Source organism: Fopius arisanus, unplaced genomic scaffold (assembly GCF_000806365.1).
Source record: "Fopius arisanus strain USDA-PBARC FA_bdor unplaced genomic scaffold, ASM80636v1 scaffold00051, whole genome shotgun sequence".
Classification (NCBI taxonomy): Eukaryota; Metazoa; Arthropoda; class Insecta; order Hymenoptera; family Braconidae; genus Fopius; species Fopius arisanus.
Genome location: NW_011887790.1, coordinates 923,008 through 945,962, shown reverse-complemented (window position 1 = coordinate 945,962; position 22,955 = coordinate 923,008). Strand labels below are relative to the sequence as shown.

Sequence of the window (22,955 nt, the reverse complement as noted above, 5' to 3'; positions counted from 1 at the left end):
TTACTTACATACAGATATTTTTCTTTTCAATATAAAAATGAGTGTAATGATTTATTTGATTCTGGATATAATGTGATTAAAGTCTTATATTTTATTGGATAGAAATATTAATTTCATTCGTAAATTAAGATTATTTTATTTTACTCTTTTGTTTTATTATAAATAAAGTTTTATCAACTCGTCGCTTACTGCTGATGGTGTCATAATTCCAAGATCGGTGAAGAGGAGATTTATGTATTGGGGCGGAGTGTAATCGACCAGTGGGTGCTCATTTTTCAGGTTTTTCTCTCGGGTACTTGTTGTGTACTGAAATATGTCAAAGTGGTGGATTGAAATAAATAAAGTGTCAAATAAATGAGGAGATTGTTTTATAAAATCTAAATATTAAAAGAATCTTACATATCTAAAAAAATTACTCATAATTTATGATTTTTTCTCCAAATAAATTCAATTGTATAACCCAATAATAGTTCTTATAAATTCAAAATAGCTATGAAGTTTGTTTCAGGGCTGCGGGACACCGCGTGACAGCACCAAGTTAAAACCACTAGCTCCAAAAGTATATGCAACTTCATATATTCGAAATTTTCAATTAATCGCCGATTCATCATTTCTCTATTACTCACTTCTCGATTACTTATGTATTTTGATTAGTAATAAAACTCACTTTGAACTCGTCTGGAAGGTCTATTTCATTGAGAGGATATATCCTGGAGAATTTAAAGCTCTCTGTCAAGACGTAGAAAGGCTTTTTTATTTCCTTAGCACACATCGCAAGTGTGTACGTTCCGACCTGTAATAGAATTTTTAAGCATCACATATGAAAATGTCATTTTGTTAATGCAAATCAATTATTTTCGAAGATTTCTCAGAGACGAAACATCAAATCGACATTTCGACATAAAAATCTAACAGCAAAAGCTACATATTGTTCGACAGATCCCACTGTGCATTAAGTTCTTGTATTTAAATTGTATAGGGCATCAATGGAATACCAACTTTATTTATAACTCCACCACTTTCAGCCACACCTTCTGCTCCTACCATCACCATATCAACTTGTTCCATGACGTAACCCACCGCAGAATCGAGAATCAGAGTACAGGAAACTCCCAACTCTGTTAAATTTGCGTACATCTCTTCTCTAGAAAAAAAAAGAAAATTAATTATGGAAGAAAAATTGTCTTAGTCTCTCAAAAAATTCTCAATGGAATACTTACCCACTATTGTCTGGAGCCGAATAAGTGACAAAGACATGAAATATTTTATTGTTAGCAGCTGCGTCAGTCATTGCACGTAAAACAACTCGAGATCTCGAATGAGTTAGAATTTTCTAAAAGACAAATTAATTATAAAGAAGCAAAGGGAAGATGATGAATTTCCATAATAGTTGCAATTGTCGAATCAATTGGTAATAGTCCTGGTGAAATGAATTTTAATTTTAATGGATTGATAGTTGAATTACTCTGCAGATAATTCTTTATACTTACACAACCGTCTGTAATAAAATTCACCGCTACTTTGGCGACTTTTCCTCGAGCTTCGACTAATTTATCGTAGAACATATTACCCCGATGCAACATAATTCCTTTACATTCTGCAAATGACTGGAAAAATTCAATGTTTTTGCAGAATAATGGGATTTGCAAGATGAAAATTATCACTACAATCTTGAAATCTTTACCGGCGTGTCAAGAGAAGCTAATGTAATGAATCTCAGGAATAATTCAGCACCAGAGGCTATTGAAGTCACTGGATAGTCCATCGATCTCATTACATCTATCGCATCTTGCAGGCGATATCGTAATTCTTGTACAGTTTCAGCTGTAGAACAAGTATCAGTTAAAAACTATACCAATTGTACATAATCGACTAATGAATGCAAACATTTCATTTCTACAAAACAACAAATTAATTTTTATTGATGACAATTCAAAAATTCATTTTACAGTTGAGGCCCGCATGTATTGCTTATTAAACGTAATATTTGATTTGACTTTTATCTTGTCAACGTAAAATATTTCTATATTAAAAAAAATAACGATAAAAAAGAGGAGAAATTGTTGAAAGATGACAGACCGAGATATTCATTCTAACCACATAAAATTTAAACCAAAGATTACCTTCGATAAATAGTATTATTAAACCTTAAGCCTTAACCATTTTGTTCATTTTATCTCGGTTTTTCAAATTGCTGCTTTACTATTTAATTCAGATGTAAATACGAATACATAAAGCAATAATTATGACTTACACTGAGAAAGCTTCAAAATCTCCAGTAAGGTTCGAATTGCCGCCATCCCAGCAGATATATTTTTCTCATTTTTGATGATGTTGTCAAAATATTGACAAATTTCTAAATAAAAAATCACCATTAATTTAATTGTTCAAATAATTCAGACAGTTAAACATATGTAGATATTGTAACACGTGTGCATCACGAAAAAATTTAATCACTCAGTACCTGCGAATTTATATAAACTAATGATCACCAGTTTATTTATATAAACTAATAGCACGTACCTTCTCGTTCCATTTGATTTTTTTTACCGAATAAAATAACTATTAATTATTCAATTACGCCTGAGGTTACATCAACTCTCTTTTACTCATGGCCCTTATGTCAGAAGAGATGTATAAACACTAGTTGAGGTTAGGAATACATATATACGAGAGATATATATATATACCTAGTCTCAGAAAGCCGATATCTATGCATATATACATAGGGGATGTTAGAATAATACGGTACAACGGACGAGAATAAAAAATTATTCTATTTAAAATTTTTTTTAGTTCTTCCACGTTTGGATAAAGATGAATAGATGAATAAAAGATTTAATGGATTTATAGACTACCGAGTAGAATCCTCCGAAAATTTAAAAAACGTAAATATTGCAAAAAATGACTGAAGGCGATGCACAACATCGAATGGGCTTGAAATTCCAGAAATATAGCCACCGAGATTGAAGTCATTGAAGAAATGAGAGAAGACAAGGCCCACACGACGAGAGGAACCAGCGAATGTTTATTAAAGATGTTGATATAAATCCCTGGACCTGTGTCACCTTCGTGAATTAATCGGATTAATAAACAAAAATGTATGGAGACGAGTTCTGCATAACACGATCGTAGAGTTATTCCACCCTGTAGTACACTGAGAAAAGAAATGCCTTTTGCCGAATATATTTACTTCTACTCTCAAATCCAACAAATCCAAATCCAAAAAGTAAAATGATCTCCTCTCACGATTTTTTTTCCAATGGTCCTGAATTGAGTTCGTCAGTCGAAGCTACAAAAACCAATTAATTTCTGCTCCGTGTAAATAGTGTTTAACGTACGAGAAATCCGATCTCTATAATTGTTCAGGTGTTTATTAATTGAATTTAGTATGTAGAATATAAACTCCGTGTTAATTAATTAAATATGAAATTTAAACACGCATCAAGGCATCACTTCGCCTTTACATCGCTATTAAAAATGGGAAAAAAACTTTGAAGATATAAAAAAAAAGGAGGATTCATTTTACTCTCGTTTCCACTATAAATTCCATAAAACATGCTAATGCGAAATATACTTCTTGCGATTAGTAAATATAGTTGAGAAAATAATTTTTTCTCAGTGTATTATTCAAATTTTTGTGTACCTAATATATTGCATCTCAGTAATTTCTCATCAAGATTTCATCCTCGAGTTGGTCGACTCAGTGGTGCTGATGACTAGGGTATCAATTACTGCACAAACCGCAATTCTGCTCAGATAAGACGATAATAACCCAGTTATTGGTAATAATAATTTTAATATTAATGATAATGGTAATAATAATTTTTTAATAGTAATAATAATAATTTCTCCTTCTCATCTCTGATGTAATAGCATCTCATACTATTATTAACTCATCTCTCATTTCAATGGAATGTTTTTCTTTGCTTAAAGGATAAATTTTGTGCCATGACTTTATTCGGGCGTAAATCATCGTTAAGTTTGCATGCATAAGTTTGATACTCAAAAAACTTTCGGATATTCCGTTATTTCTTTTCATACAGTTATTGGAGTAATGAAGAGGTGATTTTGCGCATAATTCGTCGAGAGTGTTAATGAGTTCATCTGTTCCCGTTGAAAAGTTAATATAAATGACTAATTTATTATTATTGAAGGAGCTTGTATAATGGAAGGGGCGGAAGTGATGTTTATGGACATAGCATTTACGCCCTTTCTACTCCACAATATGTATCTCGAAACCCAATCTTCTAATTGATTTAACTATTTAATTATACATCTGTGATGGGAACAGATCGATTTTTTGGAATTTAATGTGTCTTGATGTGTTTTAATCGTTGGTGTATGTGTCGTTTGAAAAATGACAGATTTTTTTTTATTTTCCGTATAGATTCCCGAAAGCTGCGATCAATCATATCAGTGACTAATTATATTCAATTATATTTAATTATATGTAACCCACAGCCCAAATCAATAAGATGGATAAATCTTAACATGTCAGGTTTGGAATATTTTCTATGCAATCCCGACGCGTATTAATAATTCAAATAATTATATTTGATATCTATATGTTCAAGGGGAAAAAGATAATTCATCAGGGTTCTCTATCAATTCATGAGCAGAATTTCAACTCCATTACCTTATAGAGGGATGTGAAAAGAAATTATTGAATATCGATGTATGTTTGAGTGACCAATTTACACACACTCATTAGTACTATTAATTGTTCATCTCCACTTGAGTATCAACATGAGTTATCACTCCCTGTAATACAATGTACACAGGAATACAAGAGTTGATGCAATGATACAAGCATGATGTATTCTCATTTCTTTTAAAGAGGAGTAATTTCAATGAATTTTTAATAAATTCCCCCAATTTACAAATTGCTCTTTTTAGTCTCTTTGGCTTATCCGCCTACCCTCAATTAGTCTATACAACACGTTAGTCGATATTCAAGATAACAACAGCCAAACTCGGAATAAATTACATGGGAAAACATAATTTTTGATTTTTTTTACATTTTCATCATTTTTTTGTTTTTTTTTTACTTTGGCCCAGCTTTTTAAACGCATTCGTACAAATGCCGCAATGTTAGTATACAATTATTGAGTTGCATTATCTCTTTAAGAATTTGTCATTACGGTTATTATTGTTTATTTATTTATTCATTTTTTTGTTATTTTTTGAATTTTTCGTTATTATGCAAAATACTCTTATGCATCTCAGGTAGTCTGTAAAAGATAACAATCACAAAAAAGCCATAGTATTATAATAATAGTTTTTTTTTTGTATTTTTTCTTTACTTCTTTTTATCATTTGTTCCTCAGCGATTGTTTGCACAAAATGACAGAGAATGTAGTTTGATGTTTCTTATTGTCCTCCGAATGTCTTCTCATCCTCTCGAAATAGTATTTCACACAGTAAAACCAGATATATGAATAATACATATCCCCCCATCAGCACGAATTATCGTTTTTTTTTTTTTGGTTTTCTTTTGTATTTTATTTTAATTCTAAAATACACATCAATGTGACTGCGCGCTTGTCATTTCTCATTTTTTAAATTTATTTTTGTTTAAATGCGATTTTTCTCTTATGTTTCATTGCCGTTGTGGCATATATTTGTTACAATGGAGATAATGAAAATTGATGAATTATTGTAGATGTATCAACTGTATTTCTTTAATCATTTCTTTTGTGGATTTGTTACGTCACGAAAATACACAGTGACTTTAATTACATTTTACGTTAAACTGTTTTCCCTTTGCTCATCGAAAAGGTAAGTCTTCTCAAGGAAAATGTGTCTTCATTATTGATTTATTAATTTCCCCCCTCATCCTGTCCAGTTTCTGCGCATTCTCTTCACTCAGAGTTTACACGTTATTTGTATTAATATTATCGCCTACAGTATTTCGCTTATAATTATTGAGAATGTAGGGATTCCCGGAACATATAGTAGATTTGTTTGATGAAGTTACATGGTTTATTTTGTCGTTTTATTTTCGTTTTTACACTCTTTCGCACCTGGAAGTTTTTCTGTGAAAGCCGATATGTATTTTCGAAGTTCATCATGTATGTTTTCTTATCCATTTTTTTTTTTTCGTTAATTCAAGATCGCACAATATTTTTCCACAATATTTACCCAATTTTGTGGTTTTATTTCTCCATCCCTTCAATACGTATCTTCGTAAATCCACTTTAAGAAAGGCCGTTTCGTGGAAGACACAGTAAAAAATGGTCTTGTAATAGAATAATTATTGATTCAAACGAAAAAATGAAAGGAAAAACGTATTTAATTTGTTTGTTTTTATACATTAAGAACAACGCTATCTCATTCGTAACATTATAAATACGATCATTCGGGTCAGCTCTGAACAATATAACCATTTTATTATTCATTATCTTTTCGGATTAATGAAATATCCAGAATTCATAGAACCTCTGAATATAAATATATCAATCGTTATCAATCCAATTTAAGTAATTCCAAGAATTTCGATCGTTCGAGATTTTTTTTTAATCAATGGCTCGGCCACTACTATTGATCTTGATCACTGCAAATAAACGCCATCGATCCTAATGTTTTTTCATTTTCCTCTTTACTTTAAAATAACTCATTTAACATATTCTTTCTATTTTTTAATAATTCCATGTAATCCATTTAATTACTCTTTTCTCCTTGATAAATCATGAATAGAAATGTTTATCAACGATTAACAGCAAATAAAAACGCCGGCGTGCGTATTCATATGGTTATATATTTATATTATAAACTAAAATGAAACAATATGCTCTCGGTTGACATCTCATTATTTTATATATTATCTTTAGATTTTTATTTCGAAACCTATAAGTATGTGATGCCGTGATAAATCAACATGAGGTCATTCTAACGAATTCAGTTTCTGGGGAATATGCAAAAATTTAAAGAGGCAGCTTCAGAATTTTTACTCTGCCCTCGACCCTGGGGCCCCATTCCCCCTTTATTTCCAGATATTCTCTAAAAACTCATTCAAGCGATCGACATAAATTTTCGAGGGTTACTTCTGGATCAGAAGAATATAGTCAAAATTTACAGAGGATTGACATTCATTCTCTAAAATGTTGCCATAAAAAATTCACTATATTCCTTCGAGGCATAGACACTTCCGAAAAATTTAATGAAACGTTGAATTAGTATCTATTGTTTTACCACTTTACCATCATAATTCCAGTACTCGAAAAAAATCCATTAATTCTTAAATAGAAAAATTGCGTGGAATCTAACCGTAGATTACAGTAGGATCCCGTTATAGTCACACCTCTCCTCAATTTCTTTTTTCGCATATCTTTGGGTTCCCTTACTCTACTACCTCCGGGTTTCATGATGTAAACAATTTATTGATTCGTCCGATGAGGAATTGAATTCCGGAAAAAATAAAGCCGAGAAATAAATTTCCCTCGTTTTCGAATTTGCTATGAAAAAAATTAGTTTACGATAGCAGCAAACGCGTGATGGGGGTAGTTGCATACAGTCGAATTCTCCGAATTCGCTTCCCCTCCAGCCCCATGCACATGACTATAACGGGAGTCTACTGTAGTGAGCAATGCTCACTGCGATCCCCATTTAGTGAACAACAGCCTCAATCCCATCGAAATAACCATTTTCTCCCCCTATTCCACCGATAAAAACTATAAAAAATTGTACTATTCTTTAAATATCATTAAACCTCATAAATCACAAAAACAAGAATAAAAACATTTGTTTTGTCGACTATTACGCAAGCAAAATATCTTGCAGCCGAACGGTATTGTCTAAACATTGTTTGAGCCGTTTTATGCATTTATTAAATTACTTATTTTATTTATTAATCATTCATTTTTTTACCACGAACGGATCAAGAGGGTAATGCGTCGTACTCAACGGACGGCGAATCAATCCCGATATCATAATTATCCTCTTTGAATAAAAATCTCCCCTTTTCATCTAATTATTATTATTATTAGTTTTTTTTTTTAATTTTTCCGAAGGAAGCAGCTTCTTTCACGTAAGTTTACTGAAAATCAAAACTCATCGCAAAATTTTACCAGAGACTAAACTCAACAAACAATTTTCTCTTCTTTAAATCTTCCGTTAGACTCAATTTGCCCGCATTTACATTCTTATCAAAATGGAGGTAAATAAATAAACCTCAATTGTTCTTTATCGTTGTAACCGTAATTCTTAAGCATTGAGTCACGTGAAATAGATCGAGATAACAGCGATGATAAGACTGTAGGATATGTAGGACTTGCCGGCATTGCCGCAGTACTTTATCTCCATCTCTTCGGGATGGTAATTGATGCATTTTGGGGGTCGTCTGCGGTAAAGACTCTCTCTCCTTGCTGTACATGCGTTTGAGTCTGTTAGGGCCTCGATGGGTTCGATACTCAATTGCTTGCTGCCACAGGGACAAAGGGTGTCCACGACCAACAGGATCAGATTCGTGTGTACTATTTTTTGGACGCTAAAGGGTCTGAAAAAATAAAAACATCCCAATCAACTAACAAAACGGCCATTCGTCTGCTTATAATTCAATCTATTCACGTGTTTTTCTTCTTCTTAATCTTTCTTTCAAACCGAAATTTTTTATCAATTTATTTTTATCAGAGTTTAATGTTAATTAAAATTAATGAATTAATGTTAATGAAAATTACAATTACTTTATGGAGATATTCAATGATTAATTGAATTGAAACGTACCTCTCGCAACCTGTGACATGACAATTAGTTAGTTTACCCTTCAAGGGATTACTCTGGCCACTGGTATTGAGCCTTTCAGGCTGGAGAATGTATAAATCCGTTTTCTTTTCGCACGTGCGTAGTTTGTTGAGGACATGTGGAGGTGACGTTACATGAGCTGGAGATACTGTTGGCGCAGATGCTGGATATTGGAGGATCTTGTCACTCTCGGCTGCGAGACGATCCTCTGACAGATTTGGGGGATATATCTCGTGAAGTGCTTCCTCCTCGTCTCTGGCTTCAATATTGTCTGCAGAGGACATTCTGTGTTCATGAATTGCCCAAATCATCATGATCAAGGAAATAATAAATAATTACCGCGTTCTTCATCACCAGGCCATCCCAATGCTGGAGTTATTGATTGGTATAGATTTAATCTGAGAAACGAAGCCCATACTAGGCCGAATGCGGATCCAATCGTATTGAGGATCGACTGGGAAATACCTCTAGGTGCTGCTGATAGGTAGGACTCTTGAGGTGAACAGACACCTTGATAATCCACCACTGTAACTTTTCTGGAGAAATTTAATTACATGGTCAATGGATAAGGTTCGGTAGAAAACATGCAACAATTAATCGATTGATTTTCAACTCTCGAATGATAAAACGTAAATGCTGTGTGTAAATCTCGTAAATCTCTTTCCACCCTTTTTCGCCCATTTATCTCGAAGATCATCGCAGTGAGAAAAAAATTTGCTCTGCTGGGAAATATTTACATATTTTCGCGTGATATTGTTGATGATTTAAGAATGCCGATCATTTCGTTGAAAGAAGAAAGTCTTTTATTGGCTGATAAATCGACTTAATCTTGTGTTTATTAATGAATAATCAATGAAAAGTAAATTGACTGCATTGTGAATAATGAGGCAAGTGTTAATAGAGTGTATTTTTATATAATATCGTAAGGCATATTCATATCTCATTGCGAAGTGTTGGAAAAGAAATAATTAAATTTCCGCTGGAGGAAATTTCGTTCTGAGAAATAATTGTGTGCGCCCATAAAATCTTGTCCGACTGAATATTCAGTTATTCAACAAAGCGGATTTTTATTTTTTATTTTCAGTGTATCTGAATGGTGACCGGAGTTATTTCCATTCAGAAAAAATATTCTGGACAAAATCGTCGGGTCAAAAAACTGAAGATTTGAATTTACCGATAAATTTTATCCTGTACAAGTGAATCCATGATGGTCCCGTCAATCTCACCGAAGAATTTCCCTGTGTGTTCATGGCGTTCACTAATTATAATAAATCCACTATTGTCCAAAATATAGCAATCAAGCTCTTCAGAGGCGCAATTCTTCTTGCAATTGGAGCACTGAAATTCGAAGGACAAAAAAATGTTACTACCAAATTCAAAAGTAGATTAAAAATGGATTTCGGTTAACTGAAATGTTTTTTTTTAATACCGTGGAGGTAATATTCATGAAATGAGTAGCCAGAGACGAATGCTGGAATTGGAGGCCGACCACAGCCGCTGGTGCTTTGTGGCCGTTTCTCATCTCGACATAAACCGCATGTGTTGCTGTTACCAGAGGTTCAGCGAGGTCCGCTAATTAAATGGAAATTAATTTTTAGTTAAAGTAATCGACTCCAATGTGTGGTACGAAAGAATGGATCTTCTGTGAATAAAAGAGTTGGTGAAATTTCTCTAGTATTTATGTGAAATAAAAATTTAGAAAATCTCTGGGGACATATTCTCAAATTGTGTGACAATAGATTGTGATGATAAAATGATAAAAGTGATGATTAATTACATTTCACCAGAATCACGCAAAAAAACCCTACAAAATAGGATCGCTGCGGATGCGTATCATTTACTTAAGGATACCGAAGAATATGATTGATAAAATAAAAAAATAACGCTCACATGACTTCTGTTAATTATTTTTGGAAGCTGATTTGTTTTTTTACCTGCGTTGGGTGGCACACTGAAGACAAAACTCATTGGTTCAATTGCGTGCTGTTCAGCGGCTCTTTTGTACCATGAAGTGTCCATAGCGCGTTTGTTCATTTCAGCAAAATGCCTAGTCAACCCGAAATATCAATATTTCTCTCCGTTCGTATCATTTCAATAGCAATATTTAATTCCTCCAAATAATGATAATTAATAATAATTAATAATTCATTATTAGCAATATTTACTTTCTATAATTAAGAATAATGAATAATTAATTATTTCTAGCAGTATTTGATTCCTATAGTTAAAAAATAATTAATAAATGGGATTTATTATGAAAATTTACGGTTCATCGTCGGCCTCCTTGTTTTCCTGATGATCATGCCATCGCAATAGACCACTTCTAGTTGCAATAAAACTTCGGACAATGTCAAATCTCCCCTTTCCTTGGCTGCAAAATCGAAAGAATCAATGAATAGATTTTATTCGCCTAATAACGGAAATACATCTCTCACTATAATGATAACTCGATTTTCTTGATTTGAGTAGCGAACTATCATTAAGGTCATTCCACAGTTAATTATACTTTCGAAAAATTATCAAATATGATAGAAACACTGAATTTGAATTAGTTATGTACATGCAAAAAATATTCACAATGTTTCGAAGACTTTTACTACGTCGTGTTTGAAATATACAGCGTTCAATGTCGATATTTCGGGTTTGTTTTTCAAAGTTTGACGTTGTATATTTAAAAAATGATATAATAAACTTGTTGACATTTTTGGTAATATTTTTTCATGGTACCCAGTAATAGATAGTTCAAACATGGTGTCTTTATCTTATTGCGGAATTATTCACAAGTATAAGTAACTACGGAGGTACCTTAAACCTAATCCAAATGTTTCCTCATGAAGTAGTGAAACGAGATGAGTCCAAGACTCACGAATATATTCTTGAAAGCAGTAAAATAATATTATTTTTAATAGAATGATTTCATGTGAAATTGGAGAATCAATAATTTTTTTTTGGTGAATTTTTATTGACCAATACTTGCAGAAGTTTAAAGTAAAACGAGACAAGTTCGAAAAATCCTCACGGATCCATCACGGCTGAAAATATTTCGGGATTGGAAAGGACTGACGAAATTTATCGAAAGATTTTTGTCAGTAGAAGATTAGTAATTTGAAAAAAAAAAATCGGTAGGGGACCGTAGGGTGATACGAACACCTGAGGTAAAGTTGATGTTATAAAAATTCAGAGAGGGTGGGGTAAGACGGATATTATTTTTCTCAATTCTTTTTACTCTCAAAATTCCAAAAATTTTCTCGAGTATTTCTTCACACGTTAGAAAGTTGTGGACATGCGGTAGAAATGCTTCGAAAGAAAAAGTAGTAATCAAGGGATAATACAAGACCCAGAAAAAATAAATAGTATATTTTATACTTGCTTCAAGTATATACATTATAAATTGTGACAACATCCACCTCCAATCCCTGACATAATAAAAAAAATGGTGTCCATATTCCCCACCCTACCCCAAATAGATTCCTCTGAGCTTTTTAAAAAAAATGTTGACTGAATAATTTAGGGATAAATTTGTAACTCATCTCCTCACACCACTTCACTACAGCATTGATCCCTCCAATTTTTAATGGCAAACATGGAAATTTTGGAATGAAGACAATGAGTAGACATTTCCACATTTTATTTTTTGAGCGATATAATTCAGAAGTCCGTCAGCAATTCAATTCTAAAGGGACGAACACCTGCAATTCCAATTTACCGCGATCACTTGAAATCCAACTGAAATACCCATTCCATCGAAAACTTTTTAAAATAATTAAATTGTCCATTCGACTTCAACTAGTCGTAATTGGCCCAATCCCTTTCCGAATGCTGAATGATTTCGAATATTATCTTCACTCGAGATCTTCAAATCTTAATTGACTCCCTCATGAAAAATTCCTGATCATCTCTCAACTAATTCCCTTATCCTCCTTAATACCTCGTAAATGAAACAAAAAAAAAACTCACAAAAAATATGATTAAAAAAAAACAAATACATTATAATAACAGTAATAACAATGATAATTAAGGCCTGTTTTATCAGTGCACATCAAAAACACAATCACCTTGGATGACCGTGACATATTTACCGTGCAATACTGCGAAGTGAGGTTTAAACGTATAATTGTGCATAATAAAATTACCTGTGCAGAAGAGCCATCAGTATGGCAATGGGGCTGGCGGTGGAGACACACAATAATAAATAATGTAATAAAAATAACTGCAATAAAGTATAAATATTTATAAATAAAAAAATAGGTGTTTTGATAAAAACAGGTGCAGAGTGTTCTTAAAGCAAATATTATCAATGTTGTTTTAACATCTGAATGAAAGTTCAGTTTTTTTCTCTCTCTCTCTCTTTCTCTCTCTGTCTCTCTCTCTCACACACTCTCTTTCTCTCCCTCTCTCTGTCTTGGCGTTATTTTTCATTGTGTATTGCATTACCCTTGCCTCAATTTATCCCATGAGATTGTTTCGTGGGTAATTCGATTAATAAGTTCAACCCAAGTCATATTTTCAGTTCCTCGTAGTTTTGCAAGCGTTCCCTGAGATGTTCATCCTCATTGCTGGGTTATTATAATGGGCGAATCGCTTCTTGATTTACTCATACAGTCATTGTTATCTATACAGAATAATTAATCTGACGAAATAACATTTTTCGTTCTGCATTGATAGGTTTTTTGGTCTATCGTTTCTTTCTATTTGCCTGGGCTGATCGTAACACTTGGACATTTACATTATTATGGTCACGAGTTTTACAGATTTCCCTTTGTGCATTATTGTATTGTGTGTACACTATTTATTGACGTGCGCAATGCTTTGCACAGAGCGGAATTGCACTGGAATCCAAGAAACACTCCAGGATTTTATTTTTTATTTTTTCTGTTCATACAGAATTTATTATGCAAGAGCAAAAAAATGGTACGATAAAATCTTTTATGCGTACTTATGTGATTCATTAAGCAAAAAGAGAAATTAAGAGAAAAAAATGAATCTTTTAATATAAGGGGACAACGATTTAACTGGGAACGAATAGGTTTACTGAATTTTTCTCTTAGTGACTGATGAATGGTTACAAGACAATATTCCAAGTGAGGGATTTTGAAATTGCATTCAATCTTGAAGAAAGTCTAAAGTGTTTCTCGTGAATTTTAATTCGGTGTACTCCACAATACGCAGATGAATATGTTGTATATCTAAATTCCCTAGACTTATACAATACATAGATTTGGAATGAATGAGCAAAACTCGTGCCTAACAATCCCGAATGATGCCTTTCTAATGTAGAAAGCACCAATCAATGGGGCTCTGAACAAATTATTATAGAGATGATTCTAGTGCAATTTTCCTCTAGCTAAGAAAAACGTTTACATTTAGAGTATTGCTCAATGCATTTTGAGGAATAAAAAGTGTGTGCTGATTGTGCATCAAAAAGGTGCGTGGCTCAACAAGTAATCAATTGCAATGCATGCTTTACTTGTCCTTTTATCGTAGACTATTTTTGTTTCCAGTTTTTTTTTGTTTTTTCGATGTGATGGAGGGTACTTACTTCTGATTATCCTCTTTGTGCATTGCATTACTGTCTCTCTTATTAAATCCACCGGTTACAACAGCGTCCAGTACGAGAGACTGGACTAGTCTTTTATCACCTGAAATTTTTATCATTTTTTTTATGATCAACTCCATGGGATTTTGGCATGTGTAAATGATTTAACCATCTGACTCTAGTATCTACGCGAGAGTATCTAGAGAGCAAACGATTTGAGAGGAAAAATTTTGAATAGAATTCTACAGAGGAGAAAATTTTCTCTAATCAAACAAAAAATAGCCAGAACCAGAAAATAACTCGAATGTTATTTGTAGCTTTGGAAAATTTTGAAATATTGTGAGGAACAAAGTATTCTTAAGAGTTCTTTAAAATTTTCCTAAAGTTGCTTTCTTCTTCTTTATTATTTTTCTTCTTTCTTTTCTTCTTAATTTTCGGATACTCACAGTAATGTGCGTCTTTATCAGGCTTGCTCGCTTGATTATGATGCGAGCTGGGACTCTTTGGTCTCATCGACATCCATTTCCATCCAGGCATTCTTGTTCTTGCTAGGAAATGGAGTATACGCTCCTCAGAGGATTTAAATTTTTTGTCGGATGCTGAACTGTACTCGCAGTAGACCCAGTCAGGATGTACTTTCCAGTTAGTGCCATTGAAATAATCGAAAACTGAATAAAACAAAAGAAAAAATTCATTATTTGTAACCACTGAATGATTCATTACCCAAATTCAATAAATAATAACGAATCCCTGAAGAAATAGATTACTGAAAAAATAGGCCCATGTTAATTTGCTTATGGTCTATTAAGTTGGATGAGTTTCAACACATTTTGGATGTGTGAGCTCTTATTTTCTGATATAATCCCTATACATACCAAACAATCAGAGTTTTTATAAATTTTTAAAAGACTCGATATTATTTATGCAGAAAATTTCTCAACATTTTTTACTCGAATTGTTCATTTCTCGAGAATAATCCAATGACGAATAATTTCATTGAATTAGTTCCGTACACTCCGCCATAATAGTTTCTTAGATTTATGCATGGAATTTGTGATTTCTAATTACCATTCACTATCGCATGCTTTATTTCCAGTTCAGCGTTGACTTCCGACATGCCATAGCCCTCAGGCAATGCCAGTCCCAGAGAGAACGGAGTCCCTGCTATTGGTTTATAAAAGTAGTTGTGCTTCCTGAGTGTTACTCTTTTCTGCAAAAATATCATATTCATGAGAATTGTTCAAAGTAATTTGATTTCATACAATGGGAGTTGATCCAAACTTTGGGGAATTTACGTACCATATCGTCATAATGAATTTTCACGGCAAAACTAGTTTCACCCTCTTTCTGGTCAATCATGTCTCGTCTCAACTGAAAATGCAATGAGTTTTGTAATTCCAGGGGTTTTAGCGGTTAAAAGGTATTCTGTACGTACATCCGGAAGCCCAGAATTATTCAAAGGGTGAGTGGGGCCATCGTCCTCGGATAACTCCACCTCGGTGAGATCAACGCTGGTGTAACGAGGCTTCAGAGATTTTTCGTACTGCAAACAATGTTTTAAAAATCATCTGAAACTGTTGCTTTTATTCTACTGTCCTTTTATTTCACATTTCCTAGCATTTGGGGCGTAGCTCACGCGTCGGTAATCCTGACATGGGAACATATCCGAAAAAATGTGTATGATAAACAAAATCTATAGCGAAATAATCTATATAGTCTTCATGTATGATTTTTTAGATAAGGAGGAATTATTACCAGAAAATTAAAAAAAAATGTTTTATACTCACCGAAAGACCAGTCGGCTGTAAAATAAAAAAAATAACGGTAATATCATTTTAGAGACGATAGGAATAGATCAGCACAACGGGAGAACCAATTTCAGTTGATTTCACTTGAAAGTCAATTGTAGGAAAATATTTGGAGGTGGGAATTTATTTGAATCATCAATGAACTTAAAAATCTCTTACCAAAGGGCGCAGATCGGGATGATAGAGAACCCGTCCGTTATTGTCGACAATGAAAGAGTAACCGTTGACACCAAGCTGATGAAAATGAAATAAAAAACTTGTAAGATAAACGAAATTTGAATTATTCGCCGAAGTACCAACCTTGTATGGAGGAACGAGCTTCTGAATTTCTTCAATTGGTACATCAGTTCCAACGATTCCCAATAAATTTGCAGTTTTTGCCTGTATAAAATAAAATCAATGATTGAATTTGTAATCAAGTCGTAAAGTCCGATAAATGGTACTTGACCTTTTAATTAAATAGACGAACGTGGGCTGCGCGCGCTAGTCCCATATATCTTTTTTTAATGCTAATTCCAATTCCCCTGATTTGAAATTCATTAATAAACTCAAGAATGAGTGTTACGTATAAATCCTTTGTTAGAAGAAAAAAGAAGGAGGCGTAGAAATATTTAAAAAATCTTGCCAAAAAAAGGATTGAATTTCTTGATATTCTCTCCAATCATCAGTTCTAGGAATGTATGGACAAAAAATCAAAACTTTAATGATGTGCCCACCCACTCACCATTCGGAAGCATATTAATAATTTATTGGCAAAATAAACTGTAGTGTATGTAATTAAAGAGCAATTCCCCCCTCGTTGCATGTGATTTTTCGAAGGGATGGGGCTACAATAATTACCGTGTGATTACGACGATCCAAAATGGGTGCTGTGACAGAAGTCATGAGCTGGGGGTGTCCCTCCTGTCCATATCTACCAGTCTGGAATGAAAGAAAACAATTGGATCCAATAGTGAACTAAACAAATCGTATCTTTCAGAAAATCTGACATATTTCCATTCATAAGTACCTCGCCACCCACATAAGCGGGTGTCCAGTGAATGGGATGGTCATGCTGGTACAAAACCATAGGCCTTGCCAGTACTTTTATGTACTCGAAAACTTTACTCTTCACGTCCTCCATTGAAGAAATCCTCGCGTAGAACCCTGTAACAAGGAATCGTCAATTAAAGACGCATTATCGAAAAGTTATTCTGTAATTACCTAATGCAATATATCTATAATTTCCACATTGCTTAGGTATGAAGTTAATTTCGTAAAGGAGAATTTCAAGATTAAATGTCAAGCGTCGTTTGCCGATAATGTTAAGCCATGTTGTTTGACATTTTCGTTTGACAGCAGTGGGTTCCGAGATGAATATAAAATTGAAAAGAAAATATCACGTTTGATTTGCTACGTTTCATTACATTACTCGATATAAAAATTCATTCTTAACTGATGAATTTTCTGGAGAAAAACCTTTTCCACCTGTGACATTCGATTCATCATTATTTTACACTATCATATTCTTATTTTTAGAAGGTATACAATACTGCTCTAGTGCTCAAAGATTGCGATACGCGTCTTGTTCTATTCCATAAAATATCCCCGAAAATGGAAGGTCTTCTTGTAGTCTATAAAACCCATTATGTAAAATATATTTTTATGAGCGTAACGAACCCTCTCGTTTCAACAGATAATGACAATTGGTTTCCAAATCCGTTTCAATCTATTCTTCTATCCTGTTCTCCACTCATCTCAAACGAAATTCTCCATTCAATTATCTTCTCCCTCAATATACCTTTATTGCTGCAGGCCATTTCCTTGAGCTCTAGACTCTTGTCTCCCCCGACCAAATAGGTAAAAATTCTCACAGGCATATGAGGCCAGTTATATTTTTTAATGAGCTCCGCTGTTGCTGCTTCAGTATTCGCAGTAATGAGCATAATTGCTTGATTGCATTGACTTCCTAGGCCGGACCTGTTGTACCTGTGTAGAACCTCAAAGGCAATACTTAGAGCCGCTGAAACATTGGTTATGGCCTCAGGTTGCACCGAGTGCAATGCCGTTTTCATTTCCTTAATATTCTCATCAGATCCCTGGACTAAAGTGTCCTTGAAGCACCTGACAATTTCCTCAACATTGCTTCCATATCGGTAGACGTTCACGAAGTCATTGGAGGATAGTGTATCTAGAATGCTTCTGACAGTCGCTATCGTCAGACTGCGTAATTTTCGAGAGGAAAAACTTGCTGCATCAATCAGAACTGCTAGATCTTTGGGACTCGTTGCACCACCGACGAACCAGTTCATTGTGCGAAAATCAGAGACGTCGGGAATGTCTTCTGGATCGTTTGAGAACTTTCTGGGAGGCCAAGCAATGGCTAAACAAGAATTATTCCGATTACCTAATTATATGAATTAAAAATATCCATTTAAGGATCTTCTAAACGAAAGATTAACTCGAAAATCTTGACGTGACATTGAGAATAATTGACTGGATGATGTGATACTGAAAATATTCCATTTCGTTTTTAATTACCACTTCTTTTTGATTATTTCTGTTCAATTTTTAATTCCTGAAGTCATTCTTTTCTTTCAATTCAATTTTAATAGGATTTTTATGGTTTATGAAGCCAGGCTCAATTTCTTCGTTGAAAGACTTATAGTGAAAGTCTATACGAATAAAGAATAATTAGATAAACAGCGAAATAGACTTTACTGCGACAAACGAAAATTTTTATTAGAACATTTGCAATTCCAAGAAATAATGAATATAAATTCACTGGAATATTCTCAACAAAATCATTTCCAAGGTGTCTTGCATTTTCTGCAATTGGTTTTCCGTCGTTTTCTCCGCTAGAAAGATCTCAGAATGTCTTGTTTTCATCTTGAATCTAGTTGATTAAAACCAGATTCGTTTGAATGTCAGAAATACCTGGAAAACGTCTTAAAAATCCAGAAGATGCTCCGAAGTACTGCCAGGAGAGGGTGGGATCACTTTCGTAGTTATTAACAAAGAGAGGATCCAAGTGGTCACTCCACTGAAGTCCGACAGCAACTTCGCTGTCTGAAATAAAAAATATATATTCTCATTAAGATCAAAGTTCTCTGTGAATCCACAGTGAGTTTCAAAAAGAGAGAATGAATAAATCTCGACTAATACCTAAATATTTGTTATAGAGAAGGGAGGAAAAGTTTGAGGATCTGTTCAGAAGTTATTTCCAACATCTTATTTTCCTTGTTTTTTACAAATTTTTGAAAAATGGCTAATGAAATTGATGTGAAAAACCGAATTATTTTCAAGTTTTCTTATTAAATGTTCTCAGTATTTTTTTGCAAAAATTCATAAAACTTTACGAAAAATTTATAAAAATAAACGGACGACTATGAAGATATCGGAGTCATTGAATAATAATAAAACTTAAAAATGGTTTAGAAAATTAAAAAGAGAATGCTCACCAGAATCTTTTACCCCCGAAGGCAGAAGTACACCCGACATACTCAGATTAACTGGCAAATTGTCAAAGTGTCGATGCACCGAGAGTTGCACTTCACGAGGATGCGACGTCCCTTTTCCTTCACTAGTAAATCTGTTGATATCATGGGAGCTGTAGTATCTCGGTGAAGTATTTCCCTCTCGCGAGGAAGACACGGCAGCCTGCTCAGCACTCTCCATCAACCTCTATTTAAGTCACATTAATAAAATTATTCAATATATTCCATTAATTTTTTTTGTAATTACCTGATTATCTGTAAATACACAAATATTGAGAATAATTTTTTTTACGAAAACCCAAAAATCCTGGCTATAATATTAACACATATTCCGTATAATTAAACAATTCATCTATTTAAATTAGTTTAAATACGATATCTACACTCATGTCTATATAATAACTGCTGAAAGACCTTTTCGATAACTTATGCGGTCTGCGATAAGATAAAGTTTGCTATGATTTCTTCTAATATTAATTAGGGATATGATGGATCAATACCACGAGATATTAACGCAAATATGTAATTATTTTTATTTATGCAACAGTCTGAGATCTGCATCTGATATCTCCATAAAACTTGATAAATTGTTGGTTCAAATTTTGAAACGTTAGAAAGGAAATCCCCGAATTCTGGCGTTTCAAGGCGTCTGACCATATATCTACTCGTTCTACTGAAATTTTTTTCTGAAACATTCCAAGGAAGGAGAAAAATCTGAAGTACCATAACAGCGTTCATTTTGAAGTCCAACATATTCTTCACTTCGGCAGCCATCTCCCTCACCAATACCAGGCCATCCTTCTTGTTTACCGTAGTTTCTCCATCGTTATGATATTTCTGAAAATAAAAATGACAAGTAGATATCCTTAACTGCTACCCATTCTCATATCGGAAATACTTCACTATGAAACTTACTCTCTGAATCTCCGCTAGTTTCGTCGCCTGTTTTCCAAACTCCCACAAATCCACTCCAAACTTGAGCGCCCAATTTCTCACCCTGCAAACAATGTGAGCATCAGGTTGTTGAATTTCCTCTCTCATTTTTCTTGTATCTTCAATCATTCTCTCCATCGTTACCCTAACTCTCCGATAAACCCCGCAATTAATCCCCAAATCTTATATCTTCAAACTAAACTTCGCACAAATCCCATTTCACAAATATCTTGAAAATTATGAAATTTTAAACTTGTGTTTGTAAAAAATCCAAAAAACTCGAGGATTTTCTGCCTCCTTTTAGCCAAAATCCCCGTTTTTTTTTTATTTTGGCAAATTGTTGATCGGATTGACGCGAAAGAATACACCGTTTTAAAATTTTATAATTAATTAATTACTCTAAAAATGTCAAGATCATGCCATGTTTCCTGAGTTTTTCTACCCTTTTAAAAATTCCTTGAAAATGCAAAGACGTTATATTTCGTTAAGACTCAATCCAATCCGTATTTTTATAAAAAACGTAGAACACCGGCATATTTATCTAAAAAGGGACAAAATACCCTTGAAGTAAAATTTAATAGCTCTCACGTTTCCAAAAAAATTTTAAATATTATCCGTCGCTGTGAAAAACCCTCCATATTATTCTTCAATTTCTTGTAACAGCCCAATTGAATATAAAGAGTTTTAAAAAACCGTTTTCATTAGCAACTATCACATCTCGGCAAAATGGAATCTCTCGAATTGCATACCAGAATCTCTCAAAAACCTAAAAAGAATAACTGAATTTTGAAAAATTCCAAATATCCTTCCATGCTCCCTATAAATAGGTATTACATCATTGGTCAAAAGAGCCCCCTCCCCCTTCCATACGATCGAACAAACGACCGAGTTGTCGTCCCATTACTAAAGTTTTAAACAAAAGCCAAACTTACTCATTGTGCGGTATGTCCTCCTCCTGTTGACGACTGATTCGAATGGTGATAAAAAAAAATATGCCAAGGCATAACGTCCACTTCGCCAACTGACGCATCGCGCCTCTTTTATTCCCTTCAACACGTTATCTAAGTCTACGTTCCAAATACCTCACAATTGTCCAGTACTCTAAATAAAACAATAACCACTAAACTTGATTTATTGCCGAAAAGATATCTCCACGAACGCTGTACCCACAGTACGCCACATTAATCCCTCCAATCCAATTTACCAATTACCCATTAATTTTCAATTAAGAAATGTCGTGCAATTGTAACTTCACTCTTTCTCCACAATTCAACACCCATTACGTTACCTCGCAGGTTGATAAATCTCACGTATTAACAGACTATTTTCTCGCCGGTATGCAGTCATGCAAAAATCCATATAGGCCGCTCAAGATTCAAACAGAATTTATCGAGCCGTCTGCAACACCTTGTTAACAGCATACAATTTTTCAAAACAATTTAAAAAATACATCTCCAATTTATGAGAATACTGATGAAATGATGATGAGGGATTGACACTTCTTTTTCCCAATGCGTTCACACGTACACTCGTTTCTGGTTTCAGTGCCCCTCTTCACCCCAATACCCCGAACGAAAAGCTCCTCCGGGTGTACGCGTCGCCCCTCCCACGTTGCCGTCAGTCAATATGCACCGTCTCCCCAAATCCTCGCTATTTTTTTCTATTTCACACTGACTCGAGAGTCCCACCCCCCAATTCAACCCTCAAATTCCCTAAATTCAATAAAAATTCTCTCACTCGTAGATTTTCAGCATCTCACGGTGTACCACCACTCACTGGCGGCAGTTCTTCATTGCCAAAACACCCCACCACTGGACACTATTCCACAATCGTACGTTTGTCAATTACCCGATTAGTAACACTCAGTGATTATTGATGAGTATTGATCGGTACATGTCTGTTCAAGACGTGGATAATTTATTAAGTTGAAATATCGAATGAGAATCACATAACGAGGCGCAAAAATATAAGCATCTTCTTGACTGGAGTATGAAGCCTTCAGAACGCGCGGGCGCATTAACTCTTACTACGACTACAAGCGCTCGAGATTTTCGGGAGAGAGAGAAAGAAGTTGTATTGTATGAGTGTGAGTGAGATGGATGTACAATGAAAAGAGAAGGAGCTTTATCCAGGAGGGTACATGTATTAGTTTGCCGGGTGTTGGGTGGCGAGGGTTGAGGGTGACTGAGGGGATGAGTCTGGTACTACTACACCTATCAGCCATTACGTTGGAGCTTTTGGGTATAGCGCAACCCTCGAGGCACTCGCGGGTGCCAAGACGAATGGCGACGGAGAGGGGAAAAGGTTGCCAGAGGGGCTTGACCAGGACCAAAATCCGTCCACAAACCTTTGCGCATCCTATTTCAACGCGCAAGCTCCACATCATTGATTTAAACTACGAACATTGGAGGGGATCACAACGAATATATCTGTATCTCAATTCAAGGAGGAGGTAAGTTG

General features: G+C 34.3%; 2 protein-coding genes across 3 annotated transcripts; both read right to left on the bottom strand.

Annotated features, from left to right (window-relative positions):
* Positions 1 to 120: 120 nt before the first annotated feature.
* eIF2Balpha (eukaryotic translation initiation factor 2B subunit alpha) lies at positions 121 to 2,678 on the bottom strand. Its single transcript, XM_011307131.1, has 8 exons — positions 2,524 to 2,678; positions 2,255 to 2,356; positions 1,685 to 1,824; positions 1,491 to 1,607; positions 1,221 to 1,333; positions 1,000 to 1,144; positions 668 to 793; positions 121 to 306 (listed from the first exon to the last, which is right to left on the bottom strand). The coding sequence occupies exons 1-8, from the start codon at positions 2,534 to 2,536 to the stop codon at positions 157 to 159; spliced, it is 906 nt and encodes a 301-aa protein (XP_011305433.1). The 5' UTR covers positions 2,537 to 2,678; the 3' UTR covers positions 121 to 156.
* A 1,111-nt stretch (positions 2,679 to 3,789) lies between these two features.
* stol (stolid) lies at positions 3,790 to 22,579 on the bottom strand. 2 transcript variants are annotated; one of them, XM_011307128.1, is made up of 24 exons: positions 21,428 to 22,579; positions 20,478 to 20,559; positions 20,286 to 20,399; positions 19,527 to 19,749; positions 19,003 to 19,134; positions 17,867 to 18,448; positions 17,096 to 17,232; positions 16,927 to 17,007; positions 16,387 to 16,467; positions 16,246 to 16,320; positions 16,066 to 16,080; positions 15,714 to 15,821; positions 15,578 to 15,649; positions 15,347 to 15,488; positions 14,725 to 14,946; positions 14,282 to 14,381; positions 12,876 to 12,908; positions 11,009 to 11,113; positions 10,677 to 10,789; positions 10,172 to 10,314; positions 9,917 to 10,080; positions 9,082 to 9,278; positions 8,725 to 9,013; positions 3,790 to 8,497 (listed from the first exon to the last, which is right to left on the bottom strand). In XM_011307128.1, the coding sequence occupies exons 1-24, from the start codon at positions 21,523 to 21,525 to the stop codon at positions 8,218 to 8,220; spliced, it is 3,588 nt and encodes a 1,195-aa protein (XP_011305430.1). In that variant the 5' UTR covers positions 21,526 to 22,579; the 3' UTR covers positions 3,790 to 8,217. The 2 variants fall into 2 exon arrangements, with proteins under 2 accessions (XP_011305430.1, XP_011305431.1); XM_011307129.1 differs by lacking the exon at positions 12,876 to 12,908.
* Between the last annotated feature and the right edge of the window lie 376 nt (positions 22,580 to 22,955).